The following is a 19,497-nucleotide window of genomic DNA, read 5'->3' on the forward strand; positions in this document are numbered from 1 at the left end:
TTCACTGAAGGACGCGAGGACTCGTACGGCTCAGCAGGCCGGTATCGGGAGGACCCACACGTCTTAGTTATGATTTAAAGCAGCAAATCCACATTTTTTAGTTCTTTTCCTACCAGAGCTGCCAGGCCTTCTTCTAAGGAAAGCAGCTAACGCTGATTAACCCCCGAGACGTTGTTTTGAAGTGAAGTTTCTTCGCAGGGAACGTGGCATTTCTTTGTGCTCACCAGGAGAAGCTACAGACACATTTAAGTGGTTATGAAGGCAGCACGCATCCAGATCCTCACATTGATTACACTGTATTAGAAAACGGTAAATTATTTATCAGGCTTTCTGACTTGTGATTAGTGTAAAGCTGTTCTTGGATGCAAATTGGAATTGTAATTAGACACGTAGAAAACCAGCATCTGAAACCGGGTTTTACTGAAGCAGCGTACGGTACTTTTTTTCCTTTTGTAGCCGGCATAATTATCAAAGAACACTTTGCACGTATAAAATGTCAATTTATTAAAAACAGAGACAGTTTTATTTATGTCTGATCAGCGAACTAAACCTGGTCATGAGGATGGCAAAATGTTAGAGCTAGCAGACCTCAGCTTCTCACTCCTGATTTCTTATTCCTGCACTGGAAGGGGAAAGCAAGCTCCCCCACCTCTGACGATGTAGTATTTGGCTTTCAGTCAAGTTAATTTTTGAACAGAGCAACACTTAAACAAACAAACAAACAAACAAAAACAAACAATGACAAAATCTTCAGCAGGTATCGAAGAGACCCCAGCTTATTACTTCAGGGTACCCCGGGGTCACGTACTCACCTCCCAGCTCCACGCAGGTAGCAGTACACCGTTAAGATTTCAGACGAAGAAACATTTAGGTTTTATACCTCACCAATTGCAAACGGTGGCCAGCTCTTGAAGAGTATTTTTTCCTTACTTAAAACCAATTACTTTAAACTAGAACAAATCCGTGTTTGCTTTTGCTGACCCCCTCCATCTCCCCCACCTTTACCCCCCCGGGCAGGAGGCACAGTTCACACCCCCACCTGCAGGCAAGGGTCGAGCACGTGCTCATTTAAGACAGAGGTGTGAGAGCTCCCCAGACAGATCCCAGAAGAGCTACTGTAAGAAAATTCTAAATCCTAGAGATTCTAAAACTGCCTTTGCCTTCAGCCACCCTCCCTGCAGGTAACAGCCAGAGTCTGAACCAGACCTCGGGCACGTGAGCAGAAAAGGGTCTGGTTACAGGACCCTGTTTACTAGCCCAGACAGGGTGAAAACAGTGATAATTTCATTAGAGTTGTGCTGTTTTTTCATGTTAATTATCCAACCCTTCATTAGTAACAGGTAAGAGCTCTATTTAAACGTTTCCTTTGCACGGTAAATTGCAGTCCAGGAAAAACCGAGACCCAAGTGTCGAGCCCTGAGCTGCCAAGATGCTTTTCACCCAAAAATGTCAAAGCACTCCGCACATCCGCCTCGCCAGCCTCGCTGCACGCCCTCGCGGGACGCCAGGGGAGACGCGGAGAGACACCACATGCATCTGAAGCAGGAGAACCAAGCAGAGTGTCATTATCCGTGCTGGAATCCAGCCCAGAGCTCTCCTCCTGCCCCTCGAGATTAGCGCGGCAGTTGAGTAAGGAAATTCGAGAGAGGATTTCTGAGAGGCTGGGTCAGACTCAGACCCAGCGCAAGTGCGAGCAGTTGCTCCTGGGTCCTCATCGCAGTCCCAGCTCCCCGAGACACCAGCCCTGAACCCCAGCACCCAGAGGCACCCAGATGGGATCGCCGGGGAGAAGCTCCCAGGCAGCGGGGCAGCGGCTCAGCTCTCGGAGAGCGCGTGCAGCACTTGGGCGTTTAAAGACGAGGAGGAGTGCAGGGTCACGCCGGGGGCCCCGATGTCGGTCTCCCAGCATTCAAACCCGCAAGCGCACAGATCTCGCTTGGCTGCTTCCACGGCCGGCGGGGTGGTGTCTGCCAAGGGGGAGGCAAGAACAGCCAGCGGGTCAGCCAGGCCGTGCCTGGAGGCAGGAAGGGGCGACCACGTTCGCCCCCGTGCCGCGCCGGGCGGGCGGAGGGGCACTCACCTGGTCGCAGCAGGGTGATGCCGCAGCCGCCGCCGCCAGCGCCGGTGAGCTTGCTGTGCAGGCCGTGCGAGGCCGTCACCCGGCACAGCCGGTCCAGGGAGGGGTGGCCGACTCCGATCACGTTCAGGTGGTGCTGGTTGATATCGAAGAGTTCCTAAAAGCGATTGCACAGAGAGGAGATGAGCACATGCGGTGGCGGCAGCTCTTCCCGGCCACAGGTCCTTCCTCGGGAAGCTGCGGGGGGGCTGCCCTGCCTTCCCGGCCACCCGACAGCCACCTCGTGTCTGCGGGGAGCTTGGCCACCAGCACGCCTTGGGGTCCAGCAAGGTTGAGGCCAGTGCCTGAGCCCCGTGCTGCTCATCTGACCCCATCCCATGATTTGTGCTGCTCCTGCCCACCACCGTGACAGCCGTACAGCAGCTTCTGGACCTCCTCACTCAGGAAGGAGAAAATCCTGGTCGCAGCAAGCTGCTTACAGGTGTTTATTCCAGGCCCTAAATCAGAACTCCCCGATGCCTCCCGACTGTTTCGCCTCTCCTCTGTCACACAAGTGCTGAGCTGGAGGCTGCGCCAAGCCCCTTGCTGGCTGTGGGAAGGGCACTGAGCCAGCACTGCTGGCTGTCACCTGCCCTGCGATCCTCCCAGCAGCACTAAATCCAGGGTTCTTCTAACACAGCCAGGTCAGAACCAGCCCAGCTGGAGAGGAGACATGGAGCTGCACGCTGCAAGCCCAGGGAAGGAAAGCTTCGCCCTCTGTGTGGGCTGCAAGCCAAGGGGCCTCTCACCAGCACCGCGCCGGGCACCTGGCACCCAGCACAAGAGGGGTCAAGAGGAGCTCCGGCCCTCTGGGGGCAGCACGAGCCTCTCCGCAGGCAACGCCGCCCTCCCAGCAGGGCTGCCTGCACGTCTCTGTGCCAGCCAGCCCCCAGCGCCGCTGCTCCTGGGGAAAGCTGCTGCGGGGACAAAGCCCGAACGCCCCAGGTGACAACAGCAACAGGCAGGGGTGAGGATTGCAGCTTCTCTCTGCCCCGTACTAGAGGTGCGGAGCTACGGAACAGAGGGAAGTGCTCAGCTACCTCCCACAGACCAAACTCTGGGCCATGAAAGGACATCAGACCTCCAACGACAGCAGCATCCTCCCAACTCATCGGCACCGTCAGCGGGGGAAGCTCGCTCTTAACAGTGTTGGTCTGACACCACAAAACTCAGTCGTCTTCCCTACAGGTACCTGCTGCCCCTCTTGCTGTCCTGGAGGGTGCCACAAGCAGGAGCCAGCTGGGACGGGAGCCAGCAGCACCCCATGCTCCCAGCACCTCCCTGCCTGCTGCAAGCTCACGGTGAGCAGGGAGGGATGCTGAGCTGGGAGGGGTGCTGCGTGCGAGCTGTGAGCTCCAACACCGCCATCCCTCAGCTCCGCTCGGGTCTCCTGCTACCACCACGCAGGAGAGGACGGTGCAGGAGTAACCCTCTACCCACCTCCAGAGCATTTCTGCACTGTGCCGGAACAAACGTGGGAAGACGAGCCAGCCCGCTGCAAGCACAGCGCACGTATCACAAGTTTTGTGCTGGGCTGGACGGGTGCCCATCGAGAGGCTTCTTTACATGCCTGAGCGCGGGCACGGCGCTCCCCGTGACGATCCGAGACACCTGTCATCTGCTCCACGACCTGCCAGGAGCCGGCTGACAGCTGATGACACAGTAGACTAGTTCGACGGTTCGAAGGCAGGGCTGCCCAGAACTGCACGTTCCAGAAGCAGCCAGATGTGTGCGCACACATCCGTGCCGCGTGTGATAAACTGCGCCTCCGTGGGCTCTTCAGACTCGAGACAAACCCGCAGCTTCGGTACAGAAAGCAGCTCACTGCAGCTCTGCCCCTCCCGGGACAGCCCCGGGGAACTGCACCGCTGGTACCGATGGGTCGCTCAGCACCCGTGGCCAGGTTTGGCACCCGTGGGTGCCTTGGGGCACCACCACGCGTCCTCACCCCGCACCAGGCGGTGCTGCGGCGCTCCCGGCACCGCAACGAGCTCCCCCCGCTTGGCAGCGCGTTCCCCCCACGGCAGCAGCCTCTCCCCCTCTGCAGAAAGCCAAGCCGAACGCAGATCTCCGCATGCACCTCATGCATCAACGTCAGGTCAGCTCTGGGCACAGCTCCGTTTGTCATCCTCTGGAGCCAGGATGAGCGCCGAGCGCCGGGAGCTGGCTCGCGACCAGCCCCTCGCCGACCGGGGGCTGCTGGGCTCTCCGCTCCAGCCCCGGCAGTGACAGAGCAGCAGACGAGCGAGGCTGGCGTCGCAGCCCAAACACACCCCACCCTTTTCAGACAGAAACAAAACCTTTAGGGCTACGAGTCCCCAAAGCACCAGGTCTGCTCCCTCCCTCCCCGTCCTCTGTGCTGCGGGAAGACACAAAGAGCATTTTCTGTCCCCCAGCTCCCAGAAGGGCATTAAGAGCAGCGCACGCAGACCACAATTTCACTCCGACCTGAATACTTCCTGCTATCAAATTCTTTCTTAGCCCTAATGGTCTTTAAATGACATTTTGATGTTCAACAGTAACAGCGTCTAAAAATACTGGCGAACAAGCCCCTTACCTCCAGCACAGGGTAATACTCCGGTGATGGATTTGCAGGCATCGCTTCCAGAACACTTTGGCACTCCTGAGAAATGGCATCGATGGAGTCCAGCACTGGGTTCATTATAGCCGGGAACTGAGAAGCAGGGAGGCAAGATGTGAGCAGAGTGCTTGCTGGACCTCACGCCACCCTGACAGAGCCGCCCCGGCCTTTAGGAGCTGCACAATTCCTCGCCCTCCTCAGGGCTCTAATTCACAGAAAAAACCCAGTGCAGAGCAGGGCAGCGCCCAGACGCTCACACCTGCAGGAACTGGAGGAAGAGAGGGAAACAGAGGGAAACAGGCCAGGGGAAGGAGCTGTTCTGTTCAGGGTGGCACGCTGGTGAATTCTGCAGCAAGCCCTGTGTGCTGGAGGGAGGGAAGGAAGCTCAACTCCAGTCCCCAGGTGCTAGCTAGGAGCAAGTTTGAACACTTGGCTCACAACCACGAGAGCTCACAAGAGCTGCCTGCGAGCCCTGCACAAGGAGGTCAGAGCTCACTAGGGTTATCTCCTATCTCCCCCCCAGCGCACGCCCCCAACCCCGTGGCCATGCAGGCGCTGCACCTTCAGGATCTTCTCCTTGACCCCCACCACCAGGACCTTGGTGCTTCGCGGGACTTTGGTGTTGGTCAGCAGGATCCTGAGCGTCGGCACCCTGCAAGCGACAAGACACGGTCAGCCTCCGTCCTTCGGGAAAGCCCCGCAGCTCCCAAGCCCACCGGGCCTCTCGGGGCCTTCAGCTGAGCACGACAAAGATAAGGGTCCCACTAATTTTGGGGAAGTTAGGCAGGCACTCGAGCACCGGCTGGATTCAGACTTGTTCTTCTCGGTTACAACGAACAACTGCACTAGCACGATAAACGGGACTAGCGTGTTTACTGAAATCTCTGTTTTCCAAGTAAAATCCTTCCTTTGAAATACTGCGAGGCTGGCCAGCAGTAGCCATTAGCTGCTAATAAAGCAATTTCATGCACTGGGGAAGATTTTAATGATTATCCTCCCGTGGCAGGAGGCATTCAGGGCCTGGACCTGCTCCCTGCAGCTCGCTTTTTACGCAGCCCTGCCATCAGGTAAGCAAGAAGTTTCCCCCTCCCCACAATGTCATTTGCTGCCAGGAGCAGATCCGTTCCTGCTGCCCATAATGCCATGAAATTAATATCGATCCTCTGCGCCGCGCTCATCTGATGTCGGATAATGACCAAACATTTTGCTGCTCTCGCCCACCCCAAACCAAGACGACACTCAAGCTCCCCACACCCGGGACGAAACGGGGCCGCGGAGCCCCGCGGCTCGCAGCCTCTCATCCATCTCATGCAGTGCCACGTCCGCCCGAGGCACTTCTGACACGTTCCGCCCGCTGCACGTAAGAGTTATTTTTAAGCTCCAGTATTACCTCTTTAACGATTTGATTTTTCCTGATTGGTATCTCAGGGCTCCACCTAAAGTGAAACACACGCATTGTCTCAGCGCACAGCCAGCCGAGATAAGGCGGTATTGTAAGAGACAGAAGGGCTTTCATCTTCAGAACCTCACCCAGAGCACATGACAGTAATTGCAAGGAACACCAGCTAAATGAACCATGTTCGCAGGCAGCATGAATCTGCCCGGCCCCGCTGACTTAATGAGAGGGTCTCGCTGGACACGGTTAACCCGGTGACTTTCCCTCTGCCCCCCCTCTACCTCAGGATCACGGTAATTTATTTATTTTTCTAAAGGCAAAGAGTTTGGCCAGCATTAAATCTTTGCTGAAAAAGAGACTCCAGCAACGATTCCCCGGGGTAGGGCCAAGCGTGCTGGTCTCAGACGGGACCGGACGTTTGTGCTCGTGTCAGCAGGCGTCTGCTAGCAGGGAACTTCCCTGTCCTGAAGGATTCTCTCGCCTGGCTCCTGCTTTACCAAAGCACTGCGATTAGGTCTCATTAGAAAGATTATTAAAAGGAAAAGGACGCTTCCAAAACACTTGGAAGTCTCTGCTAATTGAAACTGCGTGACAGCTGTCCGAGTGCATTTTCTCCTGCCTTATCCCGGGGACAGGATTACGTTTCTTTGTTCGTACCAGAACGTCTCGGTTCTTTGCAGCAGGGTCTCTGCCCCACAGCACCTGCCCGGGGGATGCAGATCCCTGGTGTAAACGCAGGTCTGCCAGCCCCCCGACTGGCTCCCGTCCCAGTTACGGACGGGGCTCACCACCTTCCAGAGCTGACACGCAGCCTGCGCTGGAGAACAGAAGCGGGGCTGCTGCTCTGGCACCCAACAGCCCCTCAGCACCCCCGTTTGGGGCCGGGGAGCAGCACACACGCACGTACCCCAAGTGGCAACGGCGTTGTCCACACCCGAGGGATTGCCATGGATCACCCGCTCCCCCTGGAAGGCCCAGCTGTTGATCAGAGTCATCTCTTCTTCCGTCCACCTGGAAGGCAAGAAAAAAAGAACTCGAAACCACGAAAAACGGCACACAAGGAGCACAGACGGAAGCACAGCACGCACCGAAGCGGATCAGGGTCAGCTCGCCGCGCACCCAGCCCCATCCACACCTCCCAACACCGTGTTACCACACGCTGCCCTGAGACCCCGCTCAGCGACACGCAGGACGGCGAGTTTACACGCAGATGAGAACGCCAAAAGCTGCACCTCACGCAGGCAGCCTCAGCCTCTAATTGCCAGCTGCTCAGCCGCAGAAGCCTAACAAATTGGGTCAGAAGATGTCACCAGAAGCGACGCTCGAGCAAAGGCTTTGATTTTCAGGGATTAACTCCTAACACTTCAAGCCACGCTGGGTGCTGGCACTTAAAACACAAAAGGGAAGCAAATGCCGAGGTGTTTATGCTGAGAGACACGGGAGCGGGCTCTCTGCTGCCCTGAAAGCAGTCACACCGACCGGTAAGTGCTGGGAGAGGTTAAACGCTGGCTGAAGGGCTCGGTGCTGGGTCAGGCTCAGCCAGGATCGAGGCCCCTGACCGAACACACCAATTAAGGGGCTGTAGCCGCACAAAAAGCCAACACGGAGCTGCCGGTTACAGAGCACTTGCTGCCCGCAGCTTCACCACGCTGGTTCCTTCCCAAGCGTCCCCCAGTGCGCCCACACAGCCGAGCCCAGAGCTCGCCCGATTCCCAAACCCAGCCACGAGGGAAGCCCGACGTCCTGCAGAGCCAGCGGGTGCTCCTGCGCCCCGCTCTAACACGCTCAGACGCGCACGGGCGGGCGTCTATCCCTCTCCTGGCACACAGCACTGCCCGCCCTACAGCCCACGCACGCCCCGAGGCGCTGCCCGAGTGGTTTTAACGCTCCGTGGGATCAGACATCCCAGCACCGGGACCTTCTGCAGAGATCAAAGCTGGCATTTGGTGTAGCGACAATGTTCGGCTTTTGGACCACGGGGCCCAGAAAACAAACTGCATGACGGCGGTGGAGGCAGAGATGTAGATTTTAGATAAGCACCAAGCAGCCCTACAAGAAATAAGGAACAGCCGCTGACCCCTGCTAGGGTAGGGCAGAAATCAGGGGAGCCGCCTGCTACCTGGAAGCCTCTTCCTCAAACTTCCCACGTTCCCAGGCTGCAGCTGAACATCTTTCATCCATCTCCACACATCTTTAATTTCACTTGCCAATATTTAATCTGCGAAGCATTCAGGAAAACAGCTCACACCACCGCTACTCAAAATAGAAGCGCAGTTTGCTGTAAACCACTTGTTTTTAATCCTCTTTGAGCGGCTGCGATTCTTCGCGACGCAGGAGTCATTATATCACGCTGTTCTTTTCTTGCAACGTTAAGCAAAAACCTTCTGAAGTCTGACACCCCCATCTCTCACTCACCCCTCTGCACGCCAGCTGGAAGAAAAAAAATTACGCTGTATTCAAGCCGAAGCTAAGAAGTGTGAGCAGGGAATGAAGACATCCTTGCTGCTCGCCGGCTGGTTTAGCACTGGCCTCTCGTTTCTCACGTCGTGTGCTCGGGCGAACCTCCCCATGGTCACAGCTCACGAACCCGCTCTAGGAACGTGTTTCTGGGTCAGCCTGCAAGCTCAGGTTTTGAAGCTACCCCCTCTCACGGTCTCACTCTCAGGCCCCCCCCCAAAAATCCACAGAGCCAGCCATAAAAGGCTGCACCTGGCAGGGAAGGAACAATAGAGGGTTCTGCAGCTCCAGCTGCGATACGCATCTCTAAGCGGAGCCTCCTCAGCCACACAGCAGAGCAGACCAGTTTTTCAAGGTTCAACTCCAACGGAAAGCCACGCAGGGGAGAGGGAAAGAAACTCCCTTTCAGCAGCCCCTGATAAAGGGCAGACTCAGGCAAGAAATCCGAAGGAAACCTACCACGTGCGGAAAAAAAATCCACGTGAAGACGCAGGGAAAAAGGTAGAAAGGGTCTTTGACTCTTTGACAACTCAAAGCAAAACCTAAAAGATGCTCAGGGACAGAGAAGAAATAGAGGTAAAAAAAAAAAATTCCGCCACATTAAAGCACGTGTTTTATTTTCTTGGCAAAATAAAGCTGCCTTACACTAGACAGGGTAAGAAGTGGGTTAAATGCGCGCGTTTTACCGAGTCTCTGCATCCAGGTGCTTCTATCAGGAGAACAGAATTGTAAACACGATTCGCAGGTCAGAGCCCTGGGACAAGACACGCCTCTGCTGCTGGAGCACAGGCAGCAACAGGGAGGGAAGGGAAACGAGCCGAGCTCGGGGTGCCACGGCCACGGCTACAGCCAGAGCCTGAGCCCAAGAGACGGCCGGACAGCCCAGGAGAGGCGCCAGTGCCAGAATTTGCTCAGATAAAAGGAAAGATAGGGGCACAGCGGTCATGTTGCGGGATGTGCTGATCCAAACAGAACCCCCCAGCCAGGGACATCGACCCCACATCGCGGGGTGCTGCTGTCAGAGAGCAGAGCTGCCCCCGCGGCGTGCCTCCAAGGCATTAGTTACCTGGCTGTGGTCTCCCCGTCCTTCAGAGGGCAGGAGATGGCTCCGCAGGTGCGCAGCAGCGCCGCCGCCAAGCACACCGCGTAGGCAGCGCTTGACCCCAGCCCGGCTCCCGTGGGCAGCTCAGACCACACCACGATGTCCGCGCTGGGAACATCTCTGAAACACAAAGGGCAGGCTTACAGCGACCTCGAATCCCATCTCGGAACAACCTTTCGGAGGTAAAAGATGCCATTTAGGACCGATCACAGGAAACGCTGCTGGAAAATTGGCACCATCAGCACATGCGCACGCACCCGCCGCACGCAGGCAGCTGAGTAGCCTCACCGAGCCATTGTACCAGAACAAAGCCTGGCTAAATCGGATCTATGATTAGCACAGCTCATCAAGCAGCTGGGAGGGGCACTCTGTAACCAAATACTTGAGTAGCACCATAAAGAGACCCTTCAGAGACTGCTGCGTGAATTTAAATATATTTTAAGTAAAGACCGAGTGTCACAAATTTCCAACCACACCGTTACACCTCGCTGGAGCAAGAAGCTGCCGGGGATGATGAAGGGCGCACGTGCCTGTGTCCACGTGGCCTCTTCTCCACCGACCGTGTCAGGGCTGCTACAGACCCCAGCATCAAAACAGAAGCCTGCACCGGCAGGTGAGCGGTGGGAACCACAACCTGGTTCAACCTGCTTGTCACCAAGCAGCACAGAGACTGCAAAGCAAGTCTCTGTCACGTTCCTTTAGCCTTCGGTCCTTGGCTAAGAGTATTGGAAACAGGCTGTGATGGTGCTGCATGGATCACACCTCGCCCCGAGCACCCCATCAGTAACTTAGATTATCACCAACTGTGCTGATCAAGTTTGGAAACTGAAACAGCCGTGAGCTGTGGTGACCCCAAGTTCTCAAATCTGGAAGGAGACCCAGCTTAGCAGAGGGATCAGCCGCTGAATTCACAGCTTGTTTCCGTAGGTGTTTCTCCTGCCTACGCTAAGCCCGTATGAAATGAGCTGCCTGCAGTGCAGGACGTCTGTCTGTCTGTCTGCTCCTACCGACTGTGCAGGAAGGGTGGGATGAGCCGCACTGACTGCAGCATCTCAAAGCCAGACGTGTAAGCGAGAGCCAACAACTCCCAGCCCACCCACTTGGGGCACCCCACCCACCAAACACACCAGCTCTGAAGGGGTCTCTTGAGGTGCCCAGAACCTAAATAAAGTGCGATTCCCTTTGATTTCTTACTTTGCCTGAAAGAATTGGTTTCTTTCTGTGACCTTGAAGATGCAATTAACGCTGAACGCCCAAAACACGTTTATTTTGGGGCAGGAGGACAGCCTTACCTATACTTAGCTGAAATAGCCAGGCACATATAAAGGAAGGCAAGAATAGCAAGGCTGTCGGGAGCTGAGGCTTCGGCAGGGATTCCAGCAAACTCTTTCAGTGCTTCCAGCAGTTCTGCGCTGGGGGGCTTAGACTCATCAAAGTCAGCTAGGGAGGCAAGCAGGGGAGAATTCAAACACTTAGAAGCCAGGAAATTGTTAAACCCGAAAGCTGCGTTTACACAAACAACTCTTGTTAGAGGAGGCAGACACGGACTACGAACTAGTTTCACGTTTTACCTACAAGCTTTCTGCTCAGGATAAAACAAAGCAAAACCACCAACCACCCCGAGAACCTGATCTTCCTCCATCCCCACACCTGCACCATCTGACAGAGACTCCGTGCCTTCACTTCTCACGTGTGCCCATCCACCACCAGGCAGAATTTGGCAAGCCAAATGCTGGTTATTAAAGAACAGGGACGCTGAGGTGCTTCAGACGCGTCTGAGATCCAACAGCCAGGGCAGGGATGAGCACAAGAGAAGTTCTGGCCGGTGCTGAGGTTACCGACGCGCTGACCCTGTGGACTTTGTCCTGCTAAGCAAACAGAGCTGGTGAGGGTCGGGGGAGCTGGTGCCAGGTCCTGCAGCGGGAAGGGACCCACGGGGTCACCCGGCACGAGACGCTGAGCGCCCGAGGGCGGCTGGGGCCCTTACAGACCCCCTGGTTCCAGCTCCCTGCCCTAACCCCGGGTCCCCCCAGCCCCATCCAGCCCATGAGGGACAGGACACCCCCTTACCCCGTGCCCCTGTCAGTTGATGAACCCACCCTACCCCAATCCAACCCAAGCCCCCAACCCAACCCAACCCAACCCCAACCCTAACCCCATCCCACCCCCCCCCCCAAGCCCAGTGCCGCCCCCCCGGGACCCCCCGGTCCCCTCTCACCCTCGAGGCGACCCCTGAGGGCGCGGAGGCCGGGCAGATCCCAGCTCCTGAGGACGCCGACGCCGGGCAGGCGGACACGGAGCCGCTCCTCGCCGCCGGGCCGCAGGCACAGGAAGGTGCGGAGCCCCAGCGCCACGGCCAGCGCCGCCTGCGGGACGAACGGGACGGGACGGGACGGGGCGTGAGGACCGGGAACACGAAGCCCAGGCCCGTCCCGCCCCGTGGCGGCGCTCACCTTGCCGTGCACCACGGCGTGCTCCCCGTGCAGGATCACCTTCCCCGGCGCCGACACCACCAGGCCCCGCTCCGCCATGGCCGCCCGCCGCCGGGCACCGCGCCCCGCTCCGGCTTCAGCCGCCGGCCCCGCCCCGCTCGCTCCCAGCCAATCGCGGGGCTCGCAGAGGGGACGGGGCCGCGGGCCGGCCAATCGGGAGGCGGCGGCGCGGGGTGGCGAGGCGCTGGGGTGAGGCCGGCGGGGGCCTGGCGGGGGCCCCGGAGGGGTTGCGGCGGGAGGCGGCGATGCTGCGGCGGGCGGCGGCGGCGGCGGCCCGGGGGGTGCGGAGGCCGCTGGGGCTGCGGCAGCGCGGCGGGGCCGGCAGGTGGGGCTGGGATCGGGGCCGGGGAGCGGGAGCGGGGATCGGGGCCGGGGCCGGGAACGGGGCCGGGGACTGGGACGGGGTGCGGGGACCGGGGCCGGGGATCGGGGCCGGGAACGGGAGCGGGGGCCGGGGATCGGGGCCGGGACCAGGGAACGGGACCGGGGATCGGGGCCAGGGATCGGGACCGGGGACCGGGACGGGGTGCGGGGAGCGGGGACTGGGGCCGGGGAGCGGGAACTGGGGCCGGGTATCAGGACCGGGGATCGGGACCGGGGGCCGGGGATCGGGACCGGGACCAGGGAACGGGAACGGGACCGGGGACCGGGGCCGGCGCTGGGGACCGGGCCCGGGGCCGGGAGCTGCCTGCCGCCCCCTGACGACCCCCACCTCCCGCAGCCCCGCCGGCGGTGCCCGCGCCCCGAGGATCTACACGCGGACGGGGGACGGAGGTGGGCCCGGGGCGGCCGGGGAGCGGGGCCTGCCCGGCCCTGCCCGGTCCTGAGCTCCCCCCGCGCCTGCCGCAGGCTTCTCCAGCACCTTCACCGGGGAGAGGAGGCCCAAGGGCGACCGCGTCTTCGAGGCGCTGGGCACCACGGACGAGCTGAGCTCCGCCATCGGGTGAGCGCCCCGCGGGGCCTCCCCCGGCCTCCTCCTCCCCGAGCCCCGGGGGGCCGCAGCCCCCCGCTCACCCCCTTTCCCCGCCGCAGGCTGGCCAGCGAGTTCGGCGTCGAGAAGGGGCACGCGTTCGTGGAGCAGCTTCGCAAAGTGAGTGCTGCCGGCAGGCCTTCCTCACGCCGCGGCCCCGCCGCGTGCCGCGCTGGTTTTAGGCAGGATGCTCCCGTTGACACGTAGGAACTTAGCATTAAATAAATTAAATAAAATAAACTTAGCATTAAAATATTAGGATGAAGCATCCCATAAATATTTAAGGCTCTGAGCCACAGTTACCCCCCAAGAGACAAACTTTAACCGGGAAGGAAACCGGCAGCTCAAGCAGATCGGTTGCGGGCAGATAAACGTATCCACATGTACCCAGATCTGTGCCCCCACACGTCACGGACGTGAGTTAAGTCTCGTCACGGAGCCTCAGGTTTGGGATCAGGGCACCAAAACTATGTGGGCGCGATGGTGGGAGACTGCTCCCACCGTGGCATTATGTGGGTTTTACTAACTGGCTTTGCTGTGCACAGGACCTCAGAAGGAGCTAATCGGAGACCTTACAGAGCTTTACCAGGCTGCCTCTGAAACGTCCCGTGCTATGGAGAGATGCTCCTCTCGGAAGTGGATGTGACACCGAGCCAGCACCACCTCCAGCTGTTTGTCACTGCCACTCTCTCAGAGGTTCCTGGTTCGGTGTCCCACCAGCAACCAGATCCTGCGAGTACCCCTGGTCTCCTCTCGCCAGGGTCATCCAGGGTGGTTTAATGTGCCAGTGAAAACGAGTACACGCGATAATCTGGTTTCTCATAAAGCAATTAGGGAGCACGTATCTGATCCCTCCTGCCAGCAGGCTGGGGATGATGAACAACAAGGGTCGGATCCTCCTTAATCAGCACAACCAGCTGTCGCCTCCCAGAGCTTGCTGTGGTTGTACTGGAGCGTCAAAGGCTGGATAACGCAAACACTTCTTATTTTTGTCCTGATTGCCACATCTAGGTCCAGTGCATGCTGCAGGATGTGGGCTCCAACATCGCGACGCCTCTCTCCTCAGCCAGGGAAGCTCACTTAAGTAAGCGCCAGAGGATTTTCCTGGGAAAACAGGTCGTGAATCCACGCTGTGCTGGACTGGCGCTGGGAGGCTGCCCTGGTGTGCGGCAGTGAGAGCTGCCCAAGGGCTGCTCCACACCGTGTGGCTGGGTGCTGAGCGGGTACCGCGTGGTTCCACGAGCTGCTGCTGCTGTGTCTGTGTGACTCGAGCGATGCGAGCTGGCCTGGGGCGCCGCCGCAGCTGCTGAATGGGGAGCCAGCCCTGCTCCAGCAGGAAGAGTATTTTGGGGTGCTTTCTTAGTGCTCACCAATCCAAGAATCGTGAAAGGAGAGCCCCATCTGTGGAGTGAGTGATTCTGCATTTCTTGCAGTTGACTCTCTTTTTCCTTCTGTAGAACGAACTGCTTTCAGCGAGAAGCCTGTCCTGGAGCTGGAGCAGTGGATTGACAGCTACTCAGAGCAGCTTCCTCCGCTCAGAGCTTTCATCTTGCCTGTAGGTATTGCTCGTGCCACTCGCTGCCAGGAGGAGGCTGGCTCTGTTAGGGTAAATCTGCCCCACCACTTGCTGTGGGAGCCGGGAGGAAACAGGTTGTGAAGCTGTTACTTGTGCAGACAAATAGCGAAGAAAAGCACGGAGAAGGACTAGGCCAAGTTAAATTTCCAGACGCTTCTGCATTTAGATCTCTCTTCCCAGTTGCCTGGCCATAACAGAGCGTTTGTTCAGCTTGCACGTGTGCGAGATGCGATGAGCTTTGCTGCAGTTGTCCGACGAGGTGGACGGCTGTCTGTTAGCAGGCACTGATGTGCTGTTTCGTTGTCGTTGCAGTCGGGAGGTAAAAGCAGCGCCGCTCTCCATTTTTCCCGAGCCGTCTGCCGCAGAGCTGAGAGGTGGTGAGTGTTGGCTCTTGGTGTAACTGAACAAAATCAACAGAAGATGATCAGACCGCCACAATAACAGCAAACCAGAGAGAAAACTCATCTGCTCGTTATCAAAGTGACTTCCATGCGAAGCCACTTGTGTTTGCCTGAACCCGCTGCGCAGCAGCTCTAACCAAGCTGCTGCGGGTTCCCTGCTGAAGCAGCTGATGTTAAGGAAGATGTTACTGTAGGTGTGCTCCCCTTACGGCAGGGCAACCTAGTCTGCAAAAAGCTAACATCACAGTCAGTTGTTTCTTCAGAAGACGGCTAGAATGAGGGCTGTATGCCAGGCAAGAGGCAATGAACAGCTCTGTTCCCTCCCCAAAATAAGGGTTCCCGTTTACCTGCAGAAAGGCATAATGATCCTTCAGGTTATTCACTTACAAGCTGCTCCCATTATTCAGTGAAGCTCACTCATGGGTATCCTTTAGCGGAGCACATCTGCAGTCCTCCAGAAAGTTGTGGTAACGATTTGTGTTATGTGGCCACCAAGGATTTCTGGTGGAACTGAACAGCGCTCACAGCTGCCACGGGGGACCAGGACAGGGGCTCCACGTGAGGCTGGGGTGTGAAGTTCGGTGCTCCAGCAAATTGCATTTATTTGTTCATTCAGAACTCGCAAGTTAAATGCACTAAAACTTTCCTTTTCCTGTTCTAGCGTGGTTCCTTTAGTACAAGCAGGGGAAGCAGATCCAAACGTGGCTAAATATTTAAACAGGTAAAAAAAAAAAAACCATCCACCTCCTTATTCTGTACCACTGGAGCGTGCTTGTTGTTGTTCCCTTAGCCACAGCACAGAACTGCGGGGTTTTACATCTCAAGGAGTTTCCCTTCCAGATTATGATCTTTGAAGTTTTAACAAGCAGCTTTTTAAAAAGTATGGTTGCATGGCCTGTACGTCTCTGCAGACACCTCTGCGGTGCTGGAGGGGCAGTCCCTTCACTTTCTTCTCGAAGGCGCTTTTGGGAGTCACTTTTTGTACGGGCTGGCTTTGCTTTGCTTTGCTTTACCTGCACTTCTTGTGCTGTCATGGAACGTGCTTCGTTGCGTAGTGCACGCTGCCGGGTACACGGGATGTGAGAAGCGATCTCATTGCTTTTCCCTTGGTTTACAGACTGAGCGACTACCTCTTCGTTTTGGCGCGTTACGCTGCAATGAAGGAAGGGAAGGAAGAGAAAATATACATAAAGTCTGAGCAGTGACTGGGAGCTGGGACGTTTGCTTTCTAGATCATGGAAAGGTAAATCCAGGACAGTGCTTTCCTCAGACATGGATAATACAGAGAGCAGGCCTGCACTGGGAACGTGAGCTGCCGAGAACTTCCAACTAAAATAGCTAGGACCTTGTTCATAAACACTGTAAGGAACACAGCTGTTCTCTTCGGCCTTGTCTGAGTATCTCTTGTAGTAACACTGTGGTGCTGGTTTCAGAATTACTCTTTGTCCTCGATTGGAAATGAGTCAGGAGACTTTTAATAACTACAGCTGATTTCCAGAGATGTCTTAATTTCCCTGGGCAGTGGCAGGTTCTGTGGAAAGACTTTGACGGGGCTCTGAGGAATGAAGAAGAGAAAACAATCAGCTTCTCTTTGTAAGTCACAATACTCGTGCACAACAGCTACTGTGCCGAGATTCAGGAACTCTGTCCACAGGCTTTGAAATAATAAATGTGATTTACTTGTACCAAAGGGCCCCTAACTGTCATGCTTTAATACCGAGCCCAGCTTGCTTTTCTTTTTTAAGTTGCTTTCAATCCATCAGCCCTGGCTGGAGCTGAGCTGTGTAGATTTACAGGAATGCACTTTGAATTCTTTGGCTCTGGCTGCCTCTCCTTTTGCATGTGAAAAATGTCTCCGTGCTGACAATCCCATGCATCCTCTGCCAGGAATGGGCTTGTGCAGGATGGGGATTCAAGGAGGAAGGGCCGAATCCTCCAGGCTAGGTGCAGGTACAACCTGTGTAGTTAGCTGGGCTTAACTCCGTGCAGAGCTGCCCTCCCAGCGCGCGGATCCCTTGGGCACACCTTGGTCGCAGCATCCCCCTTTGCCCGCAGGTGTTTGAGTCCAGTTGTCAAATCCCTATCAGCTACGGGCACCCGGGTCCAGTTTGCAGATAAAGGGGTTGTGGTGAGGAGCAGAGGCCTGGAGCCTTTTCAGCTGGCACAGCTAGAGGTGGAAGAGAGAGGCCAATACCCACAGATGTTCGTACCCCACACGTTACCGGCCCTGGGAGCTTCACTGCTGTGGAGCTCTCAGCAGAGCGGGTGTCCCAAAGCTTGGGGAATCTGGCTGCAAACACCACGATAAAATGCGGTGCTTCCAGCAGAGAAGACATCCTGTCGCAGAGCTCACCTAGGGCAGCTGAGCACTTCATCTTTCAGAACAGCTGCACGTTTTGCTGTTTCTTTTTTTTTTTACCGTTTCTTATCATTTTCAGTAAATTCAAGTGTATCAATTTACATGATACAAGCTTAGCAGCCCAATCTTCTAACAGCAAGCCAAAGGCACCTCCAAGTAAATTGACAGAGCAAGCTAACTAAAATTCAGAGATCTCAGACTCGCTCTGTTGGAAGCTTTTCCAGCTTCCTGATGGACTGCCAAAAAACCTGGTACGTAAACAAGTGCGTTACAGCCAGCTGAACGAGTTAACGCCTTGCTACCCACGTTGGAGGTAGAGCAGCCAGATGACTACAGTCTATGCAGTTAAAAGCCCAAGTCTCTTACAGCTCAGAAGTACAATCTGCCTCACACGCGTTCTTCCACGTGGGTTTAGGTTGTCCCTTCCTTGGGTGGAGGAGCATCAGAGAAAAGGGGGCTATAAGGCGATCACACAGGCTAAGAGCGCTCGTTTTGCACCAAGGGCGCGACTGTTGGTGGTGGGAGCTCTTAACTCACGCAGCTTCCCCTGTTCAATTATTTAAGCAGGAACAACTTCAAAGTTGCTCCCCAAAAGTCTCTGGCTTTTGTGTTAACTTTTTAATCAGAGTGGGGTCAGAGTGAAGAATGCCCAGCGCTAATAGATACCGCTGGCTCATTATTCACCCTTTTTTTTTTAACGCGTATTTCATGGCTATTGTTAATGCACATTTTTCACAGAGTAATTTTCCAAGCCTTAGCCTGTAACACATCCCAATGACAAATGCTCTTGATTTGGACTGTACCGTCAGCTGCAATGTCACATCAGACATTTTCTCAATGCCTGCTCCAGACAGGCCATCCAGTTTTATGATAGCTCTGTCTCAGTGATCACTATTGAACCTTAAGAATCCAGAGGCTTTTCAAGTTTAATTGAATAAAATTCTTAGCAATATAAATTCTTCATGAATGCTATATAAATCAGCTCCAGGATGGATTTATAGTATTTTCTTTTTTTCCAGCTGGGGGGAAGAAATCTCACTACTGTTTTGGGACCAAAGCTAGTATTGTTTTGAGTGCAAGGAGGAATAAATTTAGCTACCGCACTTTTATACGATGTAGAGATTAAATTTATTAGAGTTCACTCAGCTTCCAGCTCGCCCCCTCTCCCTTTCTACCCAAACAGCCCCGTGCAATTGTTTCAGCACAGCCGAAGCCGGGGGGGGGCTGGTGTCTGGGGTGCCCCCGTTGCCCTGGGTAAGCAGGCACAGCGGGCCAGCGCCTGAATTTAGGCACGAGCGAGGTTCAGGCTGAGAGCGGTCCCAGCCCCAGGCGGCTGCAGCTCAGCAGAGCAGAGCTCCCCCGGGGCCACGCTTGGCCCTTTGCAAGTTCACAGCCTGCGGCACTCGCCCGCTGCTTCCGCAGCGTGTAGCGCAGCCCTGGCTGGATAAAAGGGACGCCTCTGTCCCAAACGCTGCCCCCTGACAAGGGAACTGCTGGCCATAATGCTGCAGAAAGGCGTGGGTCCCCAGGCTCCCTGGGGCCACTGGGATGGAAGCAGGGACATTTTGCACCAAGCCCGGCAAAAAAGTTCCAGTGCGGCTGAGCTGGCATCTGCTAACGCTCAGGGAGGAGCGCGCAGCAATGCATCAGAGCCTAGCAAGAGAGGGGACAGGTGAACAAAGCAGGAGTGAGAATTAAGTACAAGCTTTAAAACGAGCAAAGCCCCAGTGCTGTGGGTTAGCAGTTGTTTTCCCGAGTCCTTTGTCCCCACCTAGCAAATCCAGCTGTACAACACAGGGATTCCGGTGCCTGCACCTCATTAATATAACGGGAGGAAGGCAGATGCTTTGTCCGTGCTGACCGTGTGCAGAGCCCAGACACATTCCTGCCTAGCAGGGTGCCTTATTTATGATTATGTTGGATCTGCCAGTGCAGACATATGTTGGTAAGGGTCGTTTATTCTTGTTTGTAAAATGTATGGCTGCTCCTAGCTTACGCACTGTCAAAACTGGAAGAACTGGCCCCAAAATCTCTTGCTGCATGATTG

The 19,497-nt window shown here is 56.2% G+C and overlaps 2 protein-coding genes across 5 annotated transcripts; one reads left to right on the plus strand and one right to left on the minus strand.

Moving 5' to 3' along the window:
* Positions 1-479: 479 nt before the first annotated feature.
* Positions 480-12,237, minus strand: MVK (mevalonate kinase). Its single transcript, XM_083804125.1, has 10 exons — positions 12,106-12,237; positions 11,871-12,018; positions 10,945-11,092; positions 9,617-9,772; positions 7,001-7,104; positions 6,088-6,133; positions 5,259-5,349; positions 4,674-4,790; positions 2,081-2,234; positions 480-1,967 (listed from the first exon to the last, which is right to left on the minus strand). The coding sequence occupies exons 1-10, from the start codon at positions 12,181-12,183 to the stop codon at positions 1,816-1,818; spliced, it is 1,194 nt and encodes a 397-aa protein (XP_083660251.1). The 5' UTR covers positions 12,184-12,237; the 3' UTR covers positions 480-1,815.
* On the plus strand, positions 12,167-16,776 carry MMAB (metabolism of cobalamin associated B). 4 transcript variants are annotated; one of them, XM_083804131.1, is made up of 10 exons: positions 12,167-12,333; positions 12,866-12,918; positions 12,994-13,087; positions 13,177-13,234; positions 14,126-14,198; positions 14,572-14,669; positions 15,003-15,067; positions 15,753-15,812; positions 16,209-16,334; positions 16,614-16,776. In XM_083804131.1, the coding sequence occupies exons 1-9, from the start codon at positions 12,182-12,184 to the stop codon at positions 16,294-16,296; spliced, it is 741 nt and encodes a 246-aa protein (XP_083660257.1). In that variant the 5' UTR covers positions 12,167-12,181; the 3' UTR covers positions 16,297-16,334; positions 16,614-16,776. The 4 variants fall into 4 exon arrangements, with proteins under 4 accessions (XP_083660257.1, XP_083660256.1, XP_083660259.1 ...); XM_083804133.1 differs by lacking the exon at positions 12,167-12,333 and adding an exon at positions 12,336-12,469; XM_083804130.1 differs by having other exon boundaries at positions 16,209-16,776.
* The last annotated feature ends 2,721 nt before the right edge of the window (positions 16,777-19,497 follow it).

Source organism: Anser anser (assembly GCF_964211835.1).
Source record: "Anser anser genome assembly, chromosome: 18".
Lineage (NCBI taxonomy): Eukaryota > Metazoa > Chordata > Aves > Anseriformes > Anatidae > Anser > Anser anser.

What these genes read in the sequence shown, in the direction of transcription:
- MMAB (XM_083804130.1), top strand. Translation starts at nt 12,182, where the DNA reads ATGGCCGCCCGCCGCCGGGCACCGCGCCCCGCTCCGGCTTCAGCCGCC. An exon ending in GAGCTGAGCTCCGCCATCGG is followed by an intron (nt 13,088 to 13,176) that starts GTGAGCGCCCCG and finishes TCCCCGCCGCAG; the next exon opens with GCTGGCCAGCGAGTTCGGCG. An exon ending in TCAGAGCTTTCATCTTGCCT is followed by an intron (nt 14,670 to 15,002) that starts GTAGGTATTGCT and finishes TTGTCGTTGCAG; the next exon opens with TCGGGAGGTAAAAGCAGCGC.
- MVK (XM_083804125.1), bottom strand. Translation starts at nt 12,183, where the DNA reads ATGGCGGAGCGGGGCCTGGTGGTGTCGGCGCCGGGGAAGGTGATCCTG. An exon ending in CCTCAGGGGTCGCCTCGAGG is followed by an intron (nt 11,093 to 11,870) that starts GTGAGAGGGGAC and finishes TTGCCTCCCTAG; the next exon opens with CTGACTTTGATGAGTCTAAG. An exon ending in CAACGCCGTTGCCACTTGGG is followed by an intron (nt 6,134 to 7,000) that starts GTACGTGCGTGT and finishes GTTTCACTTTAG; the next exon opens with GTGGAGCCCTGAGATACCAA.